General features: G+C 43.0%; 1 protein-coding gene and 1 long non-coding RNA gene across 9 annotated transcripts in view; one reads left to right on the top strand and one right to left on the bottom strand.

Annotated features, from left to right (window-relative positions):
• Positions 1–22,991, top strand: part of Fam20b (FAM20B, glycosaminoglycan xylosylkinase) — a 38,359-nt gene that overhangs the window by 4,019 nt on the left and 11,349 nt on the right. For 5 of the 8 annotated variants that reach the window (NM_001107187.1, XM_006250058.5, XM_017598811.3 and 2 more), the window contains 4 exons: positions 7,860–8,363; positions 12,042–12,128; positions 15,864–15,973; positions 22,295–22,466. In NM_001107187.1, the coding sequence (NP_001100657.1) occupies positions 7,987–8,363; positions 12,042–12,128; positions 15,864–15,973; positions 22,295–22,466 (746 nt within the window). In that variant the 5' untranslated portion in view covers positions 7,860–7,986. Of the gene's footprint in view, positions 1–3,379; positions 3,478–7,859; positions 8,364–12,041; positions 12,129–15,863; positions 15,974–17,084; positions 19,118–22,294; positions 22,467–22,991 lie in introns of those variants that run through there. The other 3 variants (XM_006250059.5, XM_039090749.2, XM_039090750.2) reach the window with 2 other exon arrangements.
• LOC134481574 (uncharacterized) lies at positions 13,670–15,946 on the bottom strand. Its single transcript, XR_010057232.1, has 2 exons — positions 15,811–15,946; positions 13,670–13,881 (listed from the first exon to the last, which is right to left on the bottom strand). It is a non-coding gene; the product is annotated as an uncharacterized LOC134481574 (long non-coding RNA).

Here is a 22,991-nt window from a genome sequence, read left to right as displayed (position 1 = left end):
TGTATAGCTCTGTGTGTACACATCCTGTATGTATGTGTAGTTCTGTGTGTACACACACCATGTATGTATGTATTTTATGTAGTTCTGTGTGTACACACCCTGTATGTATGTGTAGTTCTGGGTGTGTACACACCCTGTATGTATATGTGTGTGTGTGTGTGTGTGTGTGTGTGTGTGTGTGTGTGTGTGTGTGTATATATATATATATATATATATATTTCTGTGTGTACACACCCTGTATCTATGTATTTTATTTTGTGTAGTTCTTCTGGGAGACAAAATAGGACTGAAGAGAAGACTCAGGGAGTAAGGATCTTGTCATGCAAATAGGAAGACCTGGGTTCAGATCCCCAGCACCCAAATAAAAACCGAGAATGCATGGCAGCTTTTAGTCCCAGCACTCCAGAGGCTGGGACAAGATCCTCAGGGCTAGCTGACTAATCAGACTAGCTAAACCAGTGAGTCTGAGGCTCAGTGAGGAGCTCTGCCTCAGTAAATAAAGTGGAGAAGGATTAAGAACAGCACTGAGCATCTGACACCAAACATCTCACACAACACACACTCACAGGTACGCATACACCTACACATGCATCTACATGTATAAACACACACACATGCATAATAAGAAAATAACATGGAAGACGTCGTATTGGGCCTTGTTTCAGAAACCATTGTCAGTAATACCTGAAGATCCGGTTCAGCTTTCTCTTGTATGTCATAAATCGTTCTTGGGTAATGTCCTTTTGGACTTTCATCATTCTTTCTCCTGACATCTCCAGATTGTCTTTATTCCCAATTTCGTCAGAAATCAGGTTAGCAACAGCAGTAGTCTGGAATGGTGTAAGCATGATTTTCAGATGGTAGTAGCAATGTAGACAATTTTGAGTATGTGAAAGTGGTAAACATAGTAAATATTTCTGCTGTTTTTATTATACTGTGTTTCTGAATTCATTATAGCCTTATCTCTCCATGTTTGTATAAAAAAAAAAAAGAAAAAGAAAAAGGCCACCTTTAAACCAAAGCATTGACAGTCCAGAAGAAATGCTTTTAACCATAAAGGTCTCTCTCTCTTGCTATTCACTTCTGTTAGGGCCATGGAAAGTACAAAAAAAACAAAAAAAAAAAAAAACAAAAATACAAAAAAACAAACAAAAAACAACAAAAAAAGAGTAAACCATATCTCCTGCCCTCAAGGAACTCACTAGACAGAAGGGTATGCCAAAAAAGTGATCAAACTTCGAGCCACCTAGACAATTCAGCACAGAGCCCCGTTCGAGTCTCTTATTTCTGAAAGTTACTTCTTGTGGTTTGTAAGCTTGACACACTGACATACCATGGAACATAGGGGCAGAAACTAAGGGGCCAAGTAGGCCTGGTTGTAGCCCCAGGTAAGAGGATCATTTGAGCCCAAGAGTTCTGGGCCAGCATGGGTAGCAATATACCAAGACTCTGTCTCAACAATGGGTAAATAAATAAAATATTAAAGTGTTTTATTGCAGTGTTTATATATCTTTTGAGAACTGTAGCGATTTGCACCGAAAGGCAATTCTGAGTTAAAAACAACAACAACAGCAACAAAAAACTAGAGGGAAATATTTGAAATTCCACATTCCGACAGCATATATGAAGAACATTCTATAACAGCTATTAATGGTGGTTTATGTACTGATAATTGAGTAATGAAACACCTTGAACCTTTAAAGTACTTTCCACTGACTGACTGGGTCACTGAAAAATGTTTGTCTCTTTTTTGTATACCGGGTTTTACTGAAGGTCTTTTCTTCTTTTTTTTAAAAGGGAGAAGGTTTAATTGGGGATAGGTTACAAGGGACAGTCTCCCACGTGGACAGTTCCCTTAGTGCTTAGTTAAAGTCTGGTGGTCATTTTCCCTTGATGTCTTTCACGGGGAACTGTTAAGACTGCTCATGGAAGTGTCTTATTTTATAGATAGTGTATGGTTGTTTGCATGGGAATGAAAATATTAAGGAAAAGCTAATAGTCCAACTTGGACTTATAGGAACTAGATTTTTTTTTTTTTAAATACCGGTAGCTTTAAGTTATTTTAAAAGCCGTAATCCTTAAATGGTTTTAAGGACAGAGTCATCATATTTAAACACAGCTAGTTTTCTGAATAAAGGCTGTGGAAGGCATGCTGTATTTCTGAGTTTTGTGTGAGATAGAGTGTAGGCCGTGCTTCTGTAACAGCTAGTAAGAATGCGACCTACTGCTATAATGTTAATGCCAATTTGGTCAGTACATTAGGAGAAAGTATTTTCCCCCCTCTGTATTAAGAGGCTAGGAATTTTGCTGTTGGCAAATTGCTGAAATACAAAGGTTAGGCATCATAAGCTGAGCGTGTGTAGTTGTATGAATGTGTACTGTTGGCCTGGATTGTACAAGTAAGGTTGTGTTAAGTAGACTTTAGTAAATGACCCATACTAGGGTTGGCTATGAATGACTCTCAATGTGCCTAAGCTCAGAAGTGGGATGAAGTTACTTGTATAACTTTCTGATCCAAAGAAGCTGCAAAGCCAGCTCCAATCAGGCGGAGAAAAACGGTAGACCCCACCATTTGGTGGGAGGAACTGCTGATGTCTATGCATGGAAATTCAAACCCGGATTATCTGTATAGCCTCTCTCAAGGTAAAGGCACTTGCCACCAAGCCTGGTGACCCATGAGTTCAGTCCCCACAACCCACAAGGAGGTCTTTTGACTTCCATACATGTCTTGGGTGTATTTCCCATACATACACAATACATATTCAAATATAAGAACTTTGCATTAAGATCTTATTTTTTTTTAAACTTACCAAATCTTCAGTTTTGCTGAAACCAACACTTTCCAAAGAGATTGATTGGTAAAAAGGAACCTAAGAGTTTATTCAGGATAGGGAATGTGGTGAGAACACAGTCACATAAATATGATTACATACTAACTATTTAATAAAGTCTCTGTGCCACAGATCACCTAGTCATCTGCACACAATGTTTGCAGCTAAATATTTACTTGTTTTGTGGTATTTTACAGTCATAAGACTTCCATTTATGTGGGAAGAGCCTAATTTTAATTTGACTGGAAATTCTAGCAAACAAACAAAAAAGTGAAACTTCTATTCACTTTTACTGAAACTTTCAGTTTCCTTAGCTGTGAATAAAAGTTGGGATTAGCCTTAAGTTGTCCAATCAGAGGCCCAGTCAAAGGGCCTCAGCTATTTATGAGACTTGGAGCCTCCCTAGAGCGGTGGCTTAAAGGACCTCCCCAACCCAGGAAGTATTGGGCCAGGTGTTCTCCATGCTTCTAAGCTACCTGCACATGTGAGCTTTCACTGCACAGTTTATACCCTCTGTCAATACCTTTTTCTATCTGTCTTCTTTGCAGTACCACTGGACTCTTGAGCAAAGGCCTGTAGAGTAAGAGGCCATGTTTCCTTCCCTCTGAATCTATAACGCTCTTGTAGAAGCACTTTACAGTCAAAGGTTTGTCCTTCTCAACATGTATCAACACGAAGGATTGTGGTGTATGTGTGTGAAAGATGAGAGAAAATGAGCTTGGGTGGCAAGCCCCACGTGGGCTGCTGGGGCGTGAAGTAAGTGTTCTAGGAAGACTGCTCATGAAGGTCTGCTTCCCAGAATGCTGTGCGGTGAGTTTCTGCCAGCCTGTCATGTGGAGACTGTTGGCGAATGTTCCGCTTGCACTGCCTCTTTTCTATTTAACACTCTCTGAGGTACGTTATCACCTTGAGTCTGCCTGTTCTTTGAAGTAGGCTCTGTTCCATTTAACAAACATGAGAACAAGTGACCGTGTGTAGCTGAACAGTGTTGCACTGTGAGAGCTTTTACAGCCAGAGGTGAGGACATGAAGGAGGGCGGGCATGCAGTCCTACTTTGAGAATGCCAGGGAGGTTTTCATGAGTAGTTTGGAAGATACCCAGTGACCCTGCTTTTCTTTTCTTGCATCTGAAGTGGAGGATCTTAAAATTCCAGCTTGCAGAGTATATAATAAACTGTCTCGAATCTAAAAGGATAAAATACAGCCCAGATGCTGGGTCCTGGGCACCCTTTCTCAAATGTAAAGGAGCAAGGGGGATCCTCCTCAGGAGTCATGTTTCTGGGCATGGGATGTACAAGGCAATTTAAGTCAATTTGTGCTCAAAACGACACTGGTCAAAGCTGGGAGGTGTGAACAGGATGGGAGGAGCTAGAAGCGCCCTTAGAGCTGGGCCTTGGGAGAGGATTGGGCTTTAAACAAGAGGAGGTAAGAGAAGGGGGCGTTGTAAGGGTGTTGAGGGTGAGGAATGGTGGAAGCAAAGGGCAGCTGTAAATCAAGAGGAGACCCAGCATCCATAAGTTCATTTGTCAGAAGCCAAGGTGGAAGTGAGGGAGCTACTTCACTTAGAGCAGTGTTCTCAACCTTCGGCCCTTTAGTACCTATGGTTCCTCATGTTGTGGTGACCCTAACTGTGAAGTTATTTTTGTTGCTACTTCATAACTGTAATTTTTGCCACTGTTAGGAGTTGTAAATATCTGTTTCCCAACAATGGTCTTATATGACCCCTGTGAAAGGGTCACTTGACACCAAAGGGCTGAGACCCACAGGTTGAGAACTGTTGATTTAGAATAAGCCTTTAATGCCCTATTAAGGAGTTTTTAGAATTCAGGATGATCGGGGGACTAGTTATACTCCACTGAAGCCCACAGGTTCAGAAATCTGTCCTGACCATCACACTGAGCTTGTGTCCAGGGCTGTAGATGTGGAACAGACTTGTGAAGAATAATGCCAAGTCACAGGCAGATGTGTGGGCACAGCCTGTGATCCCTCCACTCACCACACTAAATGGCAGTGGGTCAGCTACACAGCACAGCGAGGCCCCGCTAAACAGTTCCTCTCAAACAGAGAAGAGAGACTAGTGCCACCCTGCAGTCTCATACCCATATGTGTCAACTCATGAGTCACAAGCATGAAAGCACACTTCCCTTTTTCCACATCTGCTCTCACTGTAATTCTTCAAAGTTGAATAGTGATAATGTAATAATTTAATTTCATTCCCCCAGTATAAATTTCTGTTGTACCTGAATAGATGAATTGTTTACAGTGCAGAATTGATGAGTGTGTGCTTCTGAGGCCTTTTCAAAAAGGTAATGAGATTTCAAAACTTAACACTTAGAATCTGGATTTCCAATGTGAATCTTTTTGTCTTAATTTTGGAATTGTTTTTTTTTTTAAAGATTTATTTCATGTATATGAGTACACTGTCATTGTCTTCAGACACACCAGAAGAGAACATTACAGATGGTTGTGAGCCACCATATGGTTGCTGGGAATTGAACTCAGGACCTCTGGAAGAGCAATCAGTGCTCTTAACCGCTGAGCCATCTCTCCAGCCCAATTTTGGAACTGTTAAAGCTTCCTATTTCTTTGGTAATTAGAAAGACCAATATGGCTGGGGTGTATAGCTCAGTGGTGGGGCATTTGGTTAGCATTCCCAAGGCTCTGGGTACCATCCCCAGCACAACAAACAAAACAGCTTCAAGACCAGATGGGGTAGTACATGTCTGCAGTCCCTGCAGGTGGGGAGGGGGATAGAAAGATTGCTTCAGGTTCCAGGCCAGCCAAAACAAACAGAAACAGGTTTGGAAGTGCTATTTATATGTAATATGAGGGAAGATTCTCCATTCTGCATAAAATATGCATACCCTGTAATATATATATATATGTGTATATATACATACATATATATGTGTGTGTGTGTGTGTATGTGTATATACACACATATATAAAATCAAAGTCAGTTAGCCAGACTTTAGTTCCCAAGTGCATTTATAGAAAGGAAAAGCCTGTTTGGCTGTCTCTTTGGGTCAGAGGTGCTAAAGGTGCTGCTGCCTTTCTGTTTCCTTTACCACTGCACCCTGCAATGTTTACTGTTGACCAAATGGAGAAAGACCTGGAGCTAATACTGAATCCACTCTCCTGACACTGCGTGTGCATAATTGCCAGGAACAGCTTTTACTGAGTGCCATGCCAAAGCCAATACCATCACAATTACAGTTAGCATAATGAAACCCATTACTCTGTGTGCTAACTTAAAAAATAACCAATAAAAACAATTACATTTAGTTGCACCCACACAGCTTTTGTCCTGGCTTAACAGTGTGGTGAGCAATGGCTGTGTCATTAGGACTTGACTTTAACTTTCACTTTCTGCTGCTTCCTTCATGAAAAGAACAGGAAGGAGTGATTGGTTCTTCAGAATGAATGTCACATCATCTGGTTCAAGGCCAGGCATTGCTCAGAATTTTGCTTTTGCGTTGTTTACCTTTGTTAAAGAACCTCAAATGTAGATGGGAACGTCTCAGCAAAGTCGTTTGCTCCATTTTTGTGTTGGTCCTATTTCTTAGATTAATGGTTTGAGTTGTTGAGTGAATTGTAGAATGAAGCAGCACCCTGTTATCTTCTTGTCATTTATCTTGTTCCACTGCTGTACAATGCAGTCTGTAGGCATATAGCAGAGTGAGCTTGTGCACATTTTAAAATGGCCTCGTGGAGCTGGGCAGTGTAGCCATGTCTGTAATTACAACACTTGTGCAGTGTTAGCAGGAGGACCATGAGTTCAGCCCTGGACTATACAAGACTTAGTCTTTAAAAAAAAATCCCAGTGGAGTGGAAAAGCAAGCTCTCAGCATACAAATAAAACTGAATTGTGGGGCTGGGGATTTAGCTCAGTGGTAGAGCGCTTACCTAGGAAGCGCAGGGCCCTGGGTTCGGTCCCCAGCTCCGAAAAAAAGAACAAAAAAAAAAAAAAACTGAATTGTACGTTTTGACACCTCTGTCTTGACACTCACCAGAGTGTGTGACTGCACACTGGAAGCTGCACTCATTTTGGCCCATGGCATTAGCTTTTTGGCCCATGGCATTAGCATCCTTGCTGTTTGCCCCACCATTGGAGGCATGATAGAGTTAGATTTTGAGAGCTGTCTGCTCACTGTCCGTTAACAGCCAGATGGCTTAGGGAGATGGTTTTCCTTTACTTAATTCATCCAGATTTGACTATCTATACTTTACCAGAGACAACAGTTAGTAGAGGTCTGATTCATCCAGATTTAACTATCTATACTTTACCTGGGACAACAGTTAGTGGGATCTGATTAAGGAGAGGACTGAGCTGTGTTGTACTTAATCACATGCATGTAGCCACTGTCTGTGTGACCACTGGGTATTTGCATTTGAAAAGGAGTTATGCCTCTCTCCTGGACCCCCCCTCCCCCCTCCCCCCAGAGCTGGGGACCGAACCCAGGGCCTTGCACTTGCTTCAAGCGCTGTACCACTGAGCTAAATCTCCAACCCCCCTTGTTGTTATTCTTGGGACTTCCTATTGCACAAAGTGTCAGAAAATTTACCTGTTGGAAGGAACTCGGAAATTACATGACAAGGGTTCCCTTACGGATCTTGAAGAGTAAACCTTGGAGTTAAGAACTATGCTTACGGGGCTGGGGATTTAGCTCAGCGGTAGAGCGCTTGAAGGCCCTGGGTTTGGTCCCCAGCTCCGGAAAAAAAGAAAAAAAAAAAAAAGAACTATGCTTAGCTCAGTGTTTTGCTTTCATTCTTTCGCCTCCTATTTTTATAATTTTTGGAAATATATATAGCAGCCAGATGGCTCCTAGATGAGCCCCATCCTAATTAAAATGGGAATGTGTTTCCTATAATTTCCGTGTACCCAGTTCTTCTGAGGCTTTTTGCACATGGTGGTCAGTTAATGGGCCTTCTCAAGCATAATGTTAGCAATGAATCACTAAACGGGCAAGATGTAGAGGGAGAGGGCTAGAATTCCCGATCAAGTCACACTTTGTACTTTGGCCTACAGGAACCGTGGAGGTGCTGCAGTGAAGAAATGTGTAATCATGGAGTCTCCTTGCTAATCGTCGCCACCTGTCCCCCGTGATAAGCCGGCAGGGACCAGCAGGGACGTGGGTCGAGGAGGAGAGGCCACCATGAAGCTGAAGCAGCGGGTTGTGGTGTTAGCAATCCTGCTCGTCATTTTTATCTTCACCAAAGTGTTCCTGATAGACAATTTAGACACATCAGCTGCCAACCGAGAGGACCAGAGGGCGTTTCACCGCATGATGACCGGCTTGCGGGTGGAGCTGGTGCCCAAGCTGGACCACACCCTGCAGTCTCCTTGGGAGATTGCAGCCCAGTGGGTGGTGCCCCGGGAAGTGTACCCTGAAGAGACCCCAGAGCTGGGAGCAGTCATGCATGCCATGGCCACTAAGAAAATCATCAAAGCTGACGTGGGCTACAAAGGGACACAGCTGAAAGCTTTACTGACTCTTGAAGGAGGACAGAAAGTTGTCTTCAAGCCTAAGCGGTGAGTCTTTATCGTAGAACGTGGATGCGCTGGTCGCTGATTCCGTCAGCTTGGGGTTCACAGAAGAATATTCTTGTTGTTATTCTTTTCATAAAATGACAGAGCTAGACTGGAACATCTCCAAAGTCTTTCTAGTTCTGAAGGTTTAGCGAGTCTTTGGGAGAGATCTATGGGAACCTGTTGTGATCCCTTTAGGACTTGTAAAGGCCAGCTATGGTGGCTCAGGCAGACCAGTCACCTGCACTCAGGAGTTTGGCAGAGGGACTGTTACAAGTGGGAGGGCAGCCTGGGCCATTACAGTAAGGTGCAAACCAACAGCTGAGCCTCCGACCAGAGCTGTGTCGATTGCTCTGGGGCTTTGTTTGTTCGGTTATTTTGAGACAGTTTTACTGTATAACCCAGGCTGGCCTCAACTTGGTAATCCTCCTGCATCATGCAGGCCTGAGCTTCCATGCTTGGCTGTCAGTTCCTAATATACTAAATACCTTCAGTGTGGCAAGTATTAGAGGTACAAAGTAAACTGAGTAGAGATAAAAATTTTCCCCTCCACTGAAAGTACAACTAAACACTGGTTCTCCAAAGATGAGGAGGTAGGATAGAGAACAGACTTCCAGGGGGTCCCTGTCAGGGCTGAAGCATTGGTTCCTCTAGCTAGAGCTTTCGTTGTGTTTCGTTTCTGATTTTTGAGCAGTTTCAGATTCATTTAAGGAAGAATACTAGGTAAGTCCCATTAACTACCTTTCCCGCCAATTTTCCCAAGTTACTAGTGTTGTTCAGTTATCCAGTCGATGAGCCAATAATAGTATGTTAATTTAAGTCCATGGTTTGGCTGGGCCTAGTGGTGCACACTTTTAATACAGCACATGGGAGTCAGATCTCTGAGTGTGAAGCCAGCCTTGTCACACACACACACACACACACACACACACACACACACACACACACACAATGTGATATTTACTGAGGTTTTTTAGTATATTATACAAGTGAATTTTTTTCTCAACGTACTTGTATTCGTTCTAGAAGTAAATTGATTTTGTAGGCAACAGACAACTGCAGTGCAGAGACACCGTGACCGAGGCAGTGCGTATAATGGGGCTGGCTTACAGCTTCAGAGGTTTAGTCCTTCTCATCATGGAGAGAGCATGGCAGGAGGCAGGCATGGTGCTACGCTATATCCTGATCTACAAGCAGGGGCAGAGAGGAGGTACTGGCACGGACTTTTAAAACCTCAAAGCCTTCCCTCTGTGGCACCCTTCTTCTAACAAGTCCATACCTAGTCTAACAAGCCACACCTGCTTATCCTTACAACCCTTTCAAAAGTACTGCTCCCCTAGGACTAAGCCTGTGGGGGGCCATTCTTATTCAGACTACCACATTAGCTAAAGCAGCAAGCTTTGGAAAGAGACATGTCTCAAGAATAATAAGGTAGAGAACAATAAAGGAAAGATACCAGCCTCTGGCTTCCATACACACTCACACAGGCAGACACATCTATACACACATATGTGAACAAGTCCAGGCATGGTGACGTGTGCTTGTGAGCTTAGTACTGGGGAAGCTGGGTCAGTGGATTCTTGGGTCCCACTGGCCCACCAATAAGTTTAGTGTCAATGAGAACACTTTAAAAAGTTATATGGTGCTTAAAGATCCTCTAGCCACCACATGTGCACACATAGGCACACACTCACATACAACTCAGAATTCCAACTTCCTGACCCCATTGTGGTTCCTTCATTTTGATTCTTACTCCTTCTCTTTGCTCTGGAGCCTACTCTCAGAGTCCCGAGGTGCCTCAGGTTCAGTGGGAGGGTGTGCTGTACCACATCTCTTGGTGTCTCATGACTGTGCTGAAGTCCTGAAATGTATTCAAGGCCTGTCCCCCAGCTGAATGGCCACCTGCACCTGAGGTAGAGATACGAGTGCTTGCTACCATGTCAGCTTCTGCTGCAGTGGTATTTTTAAACTGACGATTGAAAGGCAGCCAGGCTAAACCTAAGGAACCTAAGAAATTACTTGGAGTAATTACCAGGAGTTTAATGCATGGTTCAAGATCAGGCTAAGAAGACGGTGCTACGTGACTGCCTTCTAACAGGACCCCTGTGCCATTTGCCTTGAAATACATGCTTTAGAATAGGGTTCTCACTTTGTGTTCTAAGAACAGTGAAGGTCATTTCTTCTTGTAGTTCCATTTTCCACTTGATGATCACTGTTTCAGCATCAGAAATGCTATGTTCCGTGGCACCGCTCTTCACCTGAGTCTCAGCTTCTATGTCACAATTTCTTTCTAAAGTCCCATAGGTCCTGTACTGGCTGTTTTTGTGTGTCAGCTTGACACAAGCTGGGGTTATCACAGAGACAGGAGCCTCCCTTGAGACCCAGCTGTAAGGCATTTTCTCAACTAGTGATCAAGTGGGGAGGTGTGGATGGTGCCATCCCTGGTAGTCTTGGATTCTGTAAGAGAGCAGGCTGAGCAAGCCAGGGGAAGCAAGCCAGTAACATCCCTCCATGGCCTCTGCATCAGCTCCTGCTTCCTGACCTGCTTGAGTCCCAGTCCTGACTTTCTTTGGTGATGAACAGCAATGTGGAAGTGTGAGCTGAATAAACCCTTTTCTCCCCAGCTCGCTTCCTGGTCATGGTGTTTGTGCAGAAACCTTGACCAAGACAGGCCCCCTTTGATTCAGGAATGCAAATGAGCAGCCATAGGTGAATTAAATACTTTTTCCTTCCTAATTTGAAAGAAAGGTGCCAGTTTTTCTTTCTGTAATGCGTGTGGCATAAAATCGTCAGAATGCTTTCTAACATGAAAGAGAACGTCTAATTCCCTCAGCCAGTCCCAGTCTTACAGTAAGGGATCTCTGAGATGCAGGACAGACCCGGTCTTACAGTAAGGGGTCTCTGAGATGCAGGACAGAAAGGTTTTGGTCAGGGCTATCCTCTTACCACCAGTCCAGGATAAATTTGAAAAGAGAGAACAGGCATGGTTATTCAAACTGCTGTTTGCAGAAGCAACTTTGCCTTCCCATTAACAAAACCAGGTGTCAGCAAGAGCTTCCCCAAGAAACTTTTTTTTTAAACATTTATGTATTATGTATACATCATACAGCTTTCTGCCTGCATGTATGCCTGCAGGCCAGAAGAGGGCACTAGATCTGATTATAGATGGGTGTAAACCACCATTTGGTTGCTGGGGATTGAACTCAGGACCTCTGGAAGAACAGACAGTGCTCTTAACCTCTGAGCCATCTCTCCAGCCCATCCCCAAGAAACTTAAACTTCTCCTATAAGCCTTGCAACATTAATAAACATTTTAAAGACATTTCTTAAGCAGCGTGACTTTTGGTGGAATACTATGCTGGAGATACAAAGATGGTTCTTTCCTTCCAGAAAATCACCTTGTAGTTGTATTTAAACCACACTGACTTTGTAGGAGTAAACCTAACGTCATCTGTGTTTTATTCAAAGATGATTGCAAAGGTGGAAACAGGGTTCTAGTTTATCTCAGCTTCTCTCTTCATCTACCAGCTATTTGGTGTTAACACCCATTCTCAGGGTTGACAGAAAAGAGGTGTGTGGAACAGACTGGGCTCGCTGACAGGTGGCTTCTGCCTCTTGTGCTGTGGCTGCCAACACCGATGTAATTCGAGTCTGCATCTGCTTGCTATTTTCCCTCTGCAGGTACAGCAGAGACTATGTGGTAGAAGGGGAGCCATACGCTGGTTACGACAGACACAACGCAGAGGTGGCGGCCTTCCATTTGGACAGGTGTGTGATCTCATGTTTCTTTGTTCCCCTTTCTTTCAAGGAAAGTCTGTGAACTTCTTCCAGAAGTGAGTACAGCAGTAACACACACATGTTCCCTGTTTAGAATTAATGAGTTAGTGCCATTGGAGTTCTGTAAGCACCTAATATTTGGGTGCTGTCTAAAACACACACACACAGTAAAGTTTTAAAGATGTATTTATTTTTCATATTTTGATTACATGTATGTCTATGCATCACAAGTGTGTCTAGTGCCCACAGTGGCCAGAAGAGGGCATTGGCGTCCCTGAACAGGGGTTACAGATGTAACTGCTGTGAGGATGTTGGGAACCAAATCTAGGTCCTCTGTAAGAGCAGTGGGTGCTCCTGATCAGAGCACATCTCCAGCCCCAGCAGGGCTAAGTGTTTTTAACCCCAGTCTTTTACTTCCTGTCATGTCACATCATTCTTGGCATGCCTTATATTGTCATGGTTGATGGTATTAATTGGCAGATAAAATATCAGAATGAAGACAAGTTTGAATTCAAATCTCTGTATTGAATTGGCCACTAATTGTTCCTCATAGGACTGTTGCTTCGTTTCTGTTGTAATACTGATTTATTCCCATCACATAAAATATATAGCATGGTATTGATACTGGATTTTGTACAATGTATATACAGCTTCAAAAATCGGAGTAATATTTTAAAAAAGATACAATAAAAAAATCACCACGAAATCTGACATATAAGCAGTGGTTGAGTGTGGTAGCACCTGTAATCTTAGTATGAAGGAGACGAAGGCCTGGGGATTCAATCAAGCCTGGCCTGGGCTACATAGTGAGATTAAAACCAGCCTATCCAGGGGCTGGGGATTTAGCTCAGTGGTAGAGCGCTTACCTAGGAAGCACAAGGCCCTGGGTTCGGTCCCCAGCTCCGAAAAAAAAGAACCAAAAAAAAAAAAAAAAAAACAAACCAGCCTATCCAGAGCAAGACTTTGTCTCAGAAAGCTGGAGGTATGGAGGCCCTCTAGACACATTGGTTCCAAGGTTGTGGGCTAGGGAGGGAGGTGACTGCGGTCACCTTATAGGTGGCCTCTAGCAGTGAAAACAAAAGAAGCTGTTTTAAAATGTATTAAGAAATCAGAAAAGGAGGGGTTGGGGACTTAGCTCAGTGGTAGAGCGCTTGCCTAGGAAGCACAAGGCCCTGGGTTCGGTCCCCAGCTCCGAAAAAAAGAACCAAAAAAAAAGAAAAGAAAAGAAATCAGAAAAGGTAAACTTTTGTCTTTTTTATATTGGGAACTGTTTCTCATTTACACACACACACACACACACACACACACACACACACACACACACACACAAAAGCACTGGTATGGTATGGGGCTGGAGAGGTAGCTTAGTGGTTAAGAGCACTTAGTGCTCTTCCTAAGGACCTAGGTTTGATTCCCAGCACCCATACAACCACCTGTAACCCCTTTCAGGGGATCCAACAGACATGCAGATTATTTACATACATAATATACATGCAGGTAAAACATTCATACACATAAAGTAAAATAAACGCTTTTCTTTTTTTTTTTTAAAGATTTATTTATTCATTTATTATATATAAGTACACTGTAGCTGTCTTCAGATATACCAGAAGAGGGAATCGAATCTCCTTAAAGATGGTTGTGAGCCACCATGTGGTTGCTGGGAATTGAACTCAGGACCTCTGGAAGAGCAGTCGGGTGCTCTTAACCGCTGAGCCATCTCTCCAGCCCAATAAACGCTTTTCTAAACGAAGAAAGAAACACTGTTACACAGAGAAACTCTGTCTCAAAAAAGCCTAAGAAAGAAGAGAAAGAGAAGGAGCAAACACAGGTGGAGCGGGCATGTGGTGCACACCTGTAATCTCTGTGCTTAGACCACTAAGGAAGAAGCCGGGCTTTGAGGCTAGCCTGGGTTACTGTCTAAAACCAACTAAAACGATAAATAAATACTATAGGTTGTTTAGGGGGATAACAGCAATTAGTAGAGGCGCTCATGAACACTGGACAGGTTTCTTGTCACTGGAAATGTTTAAAAAACCCTTGAAACTGTGGTTTATTGTTTTCACCTGCTGAAATGCCAGAATTTTTTTTAAAAGATAATGTTTTATTGTCAGTAATAAATTTATATGTTGCCTAAAGCATTGTTAATTTTGTTCTTTCTGTTAAGAACTGTGTTGTTTTGTATCAGAAATCTTACTGTTCATAGCAAAGTTTATAGGTACACACATATCTTACTGTCATTTTGTAGTAGAGAAAACGGTAGTAACTTACTATTCTAGATAGGAGAGAGTTAAGTGAATTTGTAATACTGCGGATGTTTGCAGCCTTTTAAAGGAACCACAAACAGAGCTGCGTACCCAACTCCTCACTTACCGCACGTTAGAGTCAGACTGGCCCCAGCCTTGTCTGCCTACTGTCTTCCCTTTAAACTCTCTCCTTTCTGTTTACTGGACACCAGCAGATCGTGACGACAGCTTTATCCCTCCCTCACTTCTGGATCAGTATATCCAGCATAGTAAATTTCATCAGTCTAATGTATGTAAGCGATATATCATTATTTCACTTTGTATTTCCCCGCAATTATTGGCAAACTCTATTTTTCCATAGCATTAGTTTAGTAAACTATTCTCTGTGTTGATATGGTTACTACTAAGCCGGGAGTAGTACTTTATGCTCGTAATTCCAGCACTTGAGAGACTGAGGCAAGAGACTTGCCATGAGTTCACAGGTAAACTGGGCTGCAGAGTGAGGTTGTGTTTAGAAAGAAGCCACTGTGCTGTGGCAGTGGTGGCACACGCCTTTAATCCCAGCCCAGGGAGGCAAAGGTTCTGGATCTCTGTGAGTTCAAGGCCAGCCTGGTCTACAGAGATACAGGACAGCCAAGGCTTCATAAAGAAACCTTATATTGAAATACCAAAAAAGGAAAAGAAGAAAAAAGGGGGAAGACTAGGCCAAATGTAGGCGTATATTTATATATGCCTGTGTGTTTTTACACATGTAAGAGAAAACGCTCATGCCAAAATGACAGTCGCTAGACTTGAGAATTAAGGATGATCTCAGTTCTTCATGATTAGTTTTAAAGTTCTGCCCTCCAAAAAGAAAGTAATAGGTGTGGTGGTAAACAGCTTTAATCCCAGCCCAGGGAGGCAAAGGGTCTCTGAGTCTGAGGACACATGGTCTACTTAGCAGTTCTAGGCCAGCTGCCAAGTAAGTAAGCCACCATAGTAAGACTCTGCCTCAATCAATCAATCAATCAATAAACAAACAAATAAACAACATACACACACATAATTTTTCCATTAGAAAGACCTTCAAATATGCTTTTATTTAAATTGTCATGTGGGTATGTTGTTTTAGTCAGTTTGCCTAGCTTATGAAAGCTTTTAATTCATCTGAGTTTAAAGTGTTTTCTAATGCTATATTAATACTTATTTCTTGTTTTGATTATGAAAAATATGTAGCAGAGGGTACTATGATAGGCCCTGTTCCCATTCCCTAGGCTTAGCAGTTTTCACGTACTGCGTGACTTGCCCACTCCTGGTTTTGCTGAACTGTAGAATCACGTGCATCTTGACATGATGAATTTGTGTACCTGTGACACTGAGGTCATTCACCTTCTACCTCTGAAACCTTCATATCTTCAACAGGATTGATCATGGTGTTTGAGACTTACTTAAAATGCATCCCCAAAGATTTCTCTCTTCTCTCTTCATCCTTCAACACTAGGATTCTGGGTTTCCGCCGAGCTCCCTTGGTCGTTGGCAGATATGTTAACCTGCGAACAGAAGTTAAGCCTGTGGCCACGGAGCAGCTGCTCAGCACCTTCCTCACTGTAGGTAAGAGATTCCTCCGGACGGTCGTGGTCAGTACGGTAAGGAGGTGTGGCGTCATCGAGCAAACCAGTCGCATCTCTTTCTCACCTAAAGACCTCGAGGGGACATAAAAGCAAATGGACATCCCAGTGTCACATTCTGTGTGGAAATTAGGTCTAACAGTGAGAATGGAAAAATGAGAATTTCACCCTAATATATACTCCTTGAAGTAGGAAGTGAAGTCTTTACCAGTAGCAAATGTAGTAACTTTATTTCTGTTTGATCTTCTGGCTATGCCTCAGATGCAGGATTTGGCCTAAATCGATTACTGTCTGCACATCATTGTCCTGGATATTTTTAATACTTGCATCCTCTTGGGAACGATCTGAGAAGTGAGGAAACCCAGGGGCTAAGGACTTGGCTTAGTCAATAAAGTGCTTGCTGTGCAAGCATGAGGACCTGAGTTTGAATCCCCATTCCTGTGTAAAAAACAGATATGGAAGTGACACCTGCATTTCTGACGCTGAGGAATTATAAACGAGCAAATTCTTGGAGATCACTGTTCCACCCGGTGGAATTGGTATTATGCTGCCTCCAGGTTCAGTGAAAGACTGTCTCAAAAAGTGAGGTGGGAAACAACTGAGGAAGGCACTCAGTATCAACCTCTGATCTTCACATGTGTGCCCCCACCACATGAAAATAAATAAATAAAAAATAAAGAAATAAGGCATCCAAGCACCTCTCAGTCTTCAGACCGTGCGACGGCTGTTCTACTGTAGAATTACACTGAGTCATGGGTCACTGCTCTGCTTTCAAGAGTGACTTGGTAACTCCTGACCCTGGCCTTGGTTCCCAATGCCTCCTGTGTGCAGGGATCTGTTCAGCCTTGCTCGTAGGTGTAATAAAACAGGAAGAGTTTAGAGGAGCTGCGCTCTCTTCACTTTGCCTCCTTGTGGTGACTCTTTCAGTGCTCTACTCCAGGGCATAAATGAGAAGCAGACACTGAAAAATGAACTTCAGTTTGCTTTTACCTGACTGAATTAATTCATACTTAGCAATGAGGTAAAGCAATACCTGTCTCAAAAAAAATTACAAAATGGTAATACAATGTGGAAAACTCTTACATTTCTTTCAGTGACATGGAGACAGGAAATTTTACTGTTCCCATCGGTTCATCCCACCCATCCCTGAGTTAACATTGATCTAAGCTGAAGACAGAAGATGAACAGATTAGAGGTGCAGGAAGAGTGTGTGGTCAAGTAGAAGGTGCCTGTGGACTTAGCCAATGAGAGGATCACTGACGGGATCGATATTCTTCTTGGACATTGGGAAGCTGTTGCGGGAACGTGACTATGGCTTAATCAGATTTGCATTTAGAAGGCTAATGGTGACATTGGAGAGGGAATGGTGATGGGGAGAATCAAGATAACTGCTCTCAGAGACTGTTGGAGTGATTTTGAGAGACAGAGCTAAGATAAGGATGGAGATAGAATGACTAAGAGACATTCATGGACTGGAACATAAGCCGTGTGGTCAACATCTTGGCTAGGAGGACAATAAGCAGAAAGGAGAACCTAAGAATGACTCCAAGTTTCTAGATTGGAGAGCCAAGTGAATACAGAAGCAGTTAACTGAGGGGTGCCTGGGAAAGACTTGAAGTGGTACAGAAAGATAGTAAATCTGGGTGTTTACTGGATATTGTGTTTCAGGCTCATTTGGGAGTTTGTGTTGGCGTACTTTTTATGCTGCTTTATTGGGTTCTGGTAGCTCTACCTCCCTTCCAGTTCTAGTTCCCCTCTAATCCCTTCCAACCTAACAACACTAGGTGGGAGAGAAAGAAGGGTAGAGAGGAAAGGGGGTATAGACCTCTTTAGACTACTTCTTGCTTCGTGTTTCTTGGGACCAGTCTAATCTTTGTCATCAGGATGTCTCCAACTTCTAGTCTCTTTGATCACAAACACTTGACAAACCTCAAAACAGCAGCTAGCAGCAGCAGTATTCTTCTTGGAGTGCCCCCTTCCCCTGCCCAGGTCTCTTGGGGCTCTGGCATTTATTCCCTCTCCAGGGTCCCCAGAATTAAATAATCCACAGTTGGCAAAGACATGTCCCTGCTAGAGCATGAGGCAAGTCATAATCACCTGTTGTGAGGCAACCTCTTATGCCACACCTGAGGTTAAAACAAAAACATATTCACATAACAGAACTGGGTTGTTAAAGAAGCCAAAACTCTCACTACACATTTGTGTGAACTAGTCAGTAACTAAAGGAGAAAAGTCTAGATGGAGGCTTAGATTGGCTAGTTCACCCAAGGAGAGTAAGGAGAACTTCAGTGATCAGATAAGCTGTTTCTGGGTTGAGTGTGTCCATGAAGTGGTTAGAGACTCAGGAAAAGCACATTTAGTCATAAGAGTAACCAGATGCTGATGACTGATCTCTGAGAGCGTTAGACACAGACTAAGCATTGGCATAGACTTGTTCTCACCATCTAACTGGAGGGGTGATTGTACTGGAGAGCTGTAATTGCATGCTAGGCATTGTACAGTCCCCTGACTAGGTAGTTTACGTCTCAGGGCTGGGAATATAGTACAGTGGTAGAGCAGTTGCTGGGCAGTTGAGTCTCTGGGTTCCACCTCCAGCCCAACTCCCCTGTTTGTATTTTAACTCCAGGAATGTGAGTAACACAAACTCATAGCTGATGCATTATACTTCTTTCCTAAGTAAGATTCTTATGTACCAAACCCAAGGGTTTGGGTTTTGCCCCATAGATTGTTAATTGCTTTGTTTTGTTTTGTTTTGTTTTGTTTTGTGTATTTTAAATTTTGAATCAGTAATTCATTCAGTTTGTTAACATGCTTCAGTTATCAAAAGGACTACAGTAACACATTCCAGTTCCTCTATTAGTAATTTATCTCTTTTTGTATACATTCACGTTTATATTTAATCCTATCATCTATACCACATGGTACACTATACGTACTTCTGCATCTTATTCTTTCTACTTAACCTAGCAATAACCTCTCTCAATAATTGATTTCCTTTTTGTATGAATAGAAATATATATTTATGTTTAGTTCTACCATTTTATGCGATCTATAGCCTAAATTCATATTTCTAAATCTCATTCTTTTTATTTAACATATCATAAAAACCTTTGCATATTATACCTAAGAACTTCTTATGTCATTTGGTTAATATTTTATTCATAGTTCTCTAAAGGAATAGAACTGATAGAATGAGAATAGAGATGACTTATTAGACAAGCTTACAGGCTATCGTCTGAGTAGTTCATCCGTGGCTTCTCTCTCATGATGGAAATGCCAAAGAGCCCAGTAGTTATTCAGTCCATGACTCTGGATGTCTCAGCAGTCCCAGGCTGGCACTGGAATTTTAGAGAAATCCTGGCGAGCTGCTGGTCCTCAGTCTGTGTCGGAATCCCTAAGAATTAGTTTGAGTACCAGTATGGAACGCTACATCAGCAAGCTAGATGGATTGCCATCAAGCATGAGCACAAGAAGCAAAGCAAAAGTCGTCTTCTGTGTCCTTTTATGTGGGTTGCTTCCAGAGGGTGTGGTCCAGATGAAGGGTGGTCTTCCTGCTTCAAATAGTCTGATCCAGAAAACCCCTGGAGGGTGTGCCTAGCACCTTGGTTTTTAGTTGATTCAAATGTTGTATTTTATGGGTCTACCATAAATTCATATATAGCCAGCCCCTTATTGGACTTATATATTACTTCAGTATTTTGTATTTACAACTATTGTCGCCCAGAATTACTTTGTACATATGCCACTTCATACATGAGCAGAAACTTCCAGAAGCTGACGTGCTAGTAGGCCAGGGGCATTTTGTATGTTAGTGGATGTGGTCACATTGCCCCCATAGACACTTAACTAATTTACCTTACCCATGAGTGCCCCTCCCCTAGTATCATTAATGAAATGCATCCTGAAACGTCTGGGGTGTTTTGTTTGTTTGTTTCATGTGTAGCATGTGTTCATTTGCTGCAGAGCCATTTGTATTTTCTGTTAGTTAACTGACTTGTACATGGATGGGTTCGAGGAGGCTGGAGGACAACTTGGGTACTGTTTCTCAGTCACGTCTTGCTTGTTGTTGCTATTTTGAGACAAAGTCTTTCCCTGACCTGAAGCTCCCCAACTGGGTGGGCTGCCTAACAAGTCTCAGAGATCTACCTGTCTCCACCTGCCTGTACTTCCAGGGCCCGGGACAGTATGGACTACTCAGAACCTCATCAACTACAGCATACCCACAGACACATGGCCGGCCGCCTCCCTCCCCTCCCCTCCCTCCCTCCCTCGCTCCCTTCCTCTCTCTCTTTGTTTTGTTTTTGAGTTGTGTCTGTCTGTCTGTCTGTCTGTCTGTCTCTCTCTCTCTCTCTCTCTCCTTTTCTTTGTTTTGTTTTTGAGATAGGGTATTTCTGTATAGCCTTGGTTGCTCTGGATCTGGAGCTGTAGACCAGGCTAGCCTCCAACTTAACAGCTGCACATGTGTCTGACTTCCAAGTGCTGGTTAAAGGTGTGGCCACCACTGTACAGCAGCCTTAAGATCTTTTAAAAATCATTTTGACCAATTGAAAGTAACATATATAGAATGCTTATGATTACAAAAATAAATTAAACTTGAATACACTTGAAATACTAACTTTTTAGAGTGAAAACAGACTAGACTATTTTAAAAATCATAGGAAAAAGTAAAGAACTGTGAAATGATCTAAAATAAGAGGAAAAAAGGATCCATTTTGTTTGTTTGTATGGTTTTTTGGTTTTGCCTTTGTTTTTTGGGTTTTTTTTGTTTGTTTGTTTTGTTTTTTTGTCTTGAGATAGGGCCTCTCTATACAGCCCTGGCTGTCTTGATATTCCCTATGTAGAACAAGCTGGCTTTGAACTCTCAGAAGATCCTCTGTTTACCCCACTGCTGGGATCAAAGCTGTGCTGGGGAGATGGCTCAGCAGTTAAAAAGCACTGGCTGCTCTTCCTGAGGTCCTGAGTTCAACGGCCAGCAACCACATGGTGGCTCACAGCCATCTGTAAAGGAATACTCTTTTCTGGCATGCAGATGTACACACAGACAGCACTCCTACAGTTTAAAAGGGGCTGAGGGTGCACTGCCTTGCTGAGAGGGGACTTACTGACTGGCTATCAAAATGTGAAAGGCTTCAGCCTCTCAAGCATGGTGATGATGGTGCACTTTTAGTGGTGGTGTTTGAGACAGGTACCCTACAACTATAGTAATATCTGATTACTTCCACGTTCCTACCCTGCCCACCAAGTATGGGGACTGGCTCTAGAGCCTCACACATGCTAGGCAAAAAACCCTGCCACTGGGCATCACGTCCCAGGCGGAGCTCTGTGATGCTCCACTCCTTACCAAACTTTAACCACATTTACCACACCGATCGCTGTGCTGGAGTCAGCTGTTTTGATAGCTGTGATTTAGTAGTTTATAATTCTGTCATTTATAGACTCCTCGGTAGGCATTCTGTTTGGATCAGAACTCCCCTCCTATGCATTTTTTTATTCATAGCATGATGAACTCACTGGGTTTCTCAATTTTTTACTATTATTTTTTGTGTTGATACTCTGACTCCACAGACATGGCCAGTGGGAACGCGGTAAGCAGCTCCATTCCTCTTGGAATGGTCTCACTGTTCTCCAAGCACTTCCTTCCTGCTGGCTGAGTCAGTGTAGCCCAGGCTCGCCAGGACCTTCCCTGACTCAGCCCTGGAGGCAGCTGCTTGTCCAAGGAGCCCTCTCTCTTTTTTAATGGGGTATTAAAAGGTCTTTAGAAAATGATATGTGAAGATATATTATGGTATGAGCATTTATTCCAGCGATTTGGGAGGCTGAGGCAGGAGGATTGTAAGTCAAAGTTTACTCCTTAAAAAGTAAACAGAGGTCTAGCCATGTTACCTCAGTCTGTTCACCTATCTGCTCCTGTCCCCCAAGTGTGACAAGCTAAGTATATGTCTGCACTCTCGCCTCTGAGTACTCTGGCCAAAGCCTCTGCTCCGATAAAGAACAGGAAGACATCGCTTTCTTTTAATTATTGTGAGTTGAGAGCAAGACTGTGATTATAGTTGACTTCTGTCTGGGAGAGAGGCTGGGTAAAAGGGAGACACAGGAAGATTAGAGAGCTTTCCTTTCCTTGGGGATTTTTTTTACACTGTTTGCTTTTATCACCCACGTAGGAAAATACATGTGTGAAATGGACTAACATCAGGATTCTGATTTTCATGGTGCCTTCTTGTTTAGCTGTTCAGTCTTGCTGGAGGGAGAATTTGGATTCTTAATTTTCTTTCTTAAGTATATCTGGCTCATTTCTCTCCTGCAGGAAACAATACTTGTTTCTATGGGAAGTGCTACTATTGCCGAGAAACAGAGCCAGCATGTGCTGATGGAGACATGATGGAGGGCTCCATCACACTTTGGCTTCCAGATGTGTGGCCTCTGCAGAAGCATCGGCATCCCTGGGGCAGGACTTACCGAGAGGGCAAATTGGCCAGGTAAATGCTCCCGTGAGCCAGGACTACGTCTTTGCTGTACCCAGCCAGTTGTCTTTCCTCAATAGGAGCCAGTCTGAGAGTAAGAGGAATTGTGGATTGGGGCACACCTGCTAGGCAAGGCCCTGTTTTCATCAGTGCTCGTTTGTCAGTCATCTTGCTATCATAAAAAGAGGAGCGATTAAGCTGGGGCAGTGGTGGTGCACACCTTTAATCCCAGCACTCAGGTAGTAGAAGCAGGTGGATCTCTGATTTGAGGCCAGCCTGGTTTGCAGAGTGAGTTTCAGGACAGCTACAGATACACAGAGAAACCCTGTCTTGAAAACTAAAAGACAAAAGGGGAGAGATGAATTTTGTCCACATTACTTTGGACTTTTTGTGGCACAGTACATCACTGCAGAAGCTTGTGATGGCAGCGGCTGCTTATGTTGTTGCTGCCAGAAAGCAAAGGCAGGGAGAGTGGACCAGGAGCAAACTGGCCAGGCAGGGACGCCCCAGAATATCCCTTTTCTCCTCTTCCAGGTATAT

The sequence above is a fragment of the Rattus norvegicus genome, chromosome 13 (assembly GCF_036323735.1).
Source record: "Rattus norvegicus strain BN/NHsdMcwi chromosome 13, GRCr8, whole genome shotgun sequence".
In the NCBI taxonomy this organism is placed as follows: Eukaryota; Metazoa; Chordata; class Mammalia; order Rodentia; family Muridae; genus Rattus; species Rattus norvegicus.
The sequence above is the reverse complement of the archived record's forward strand: the minus strand, read 5'-3'. Positions and strand labels throughout refer to the sequence as shown.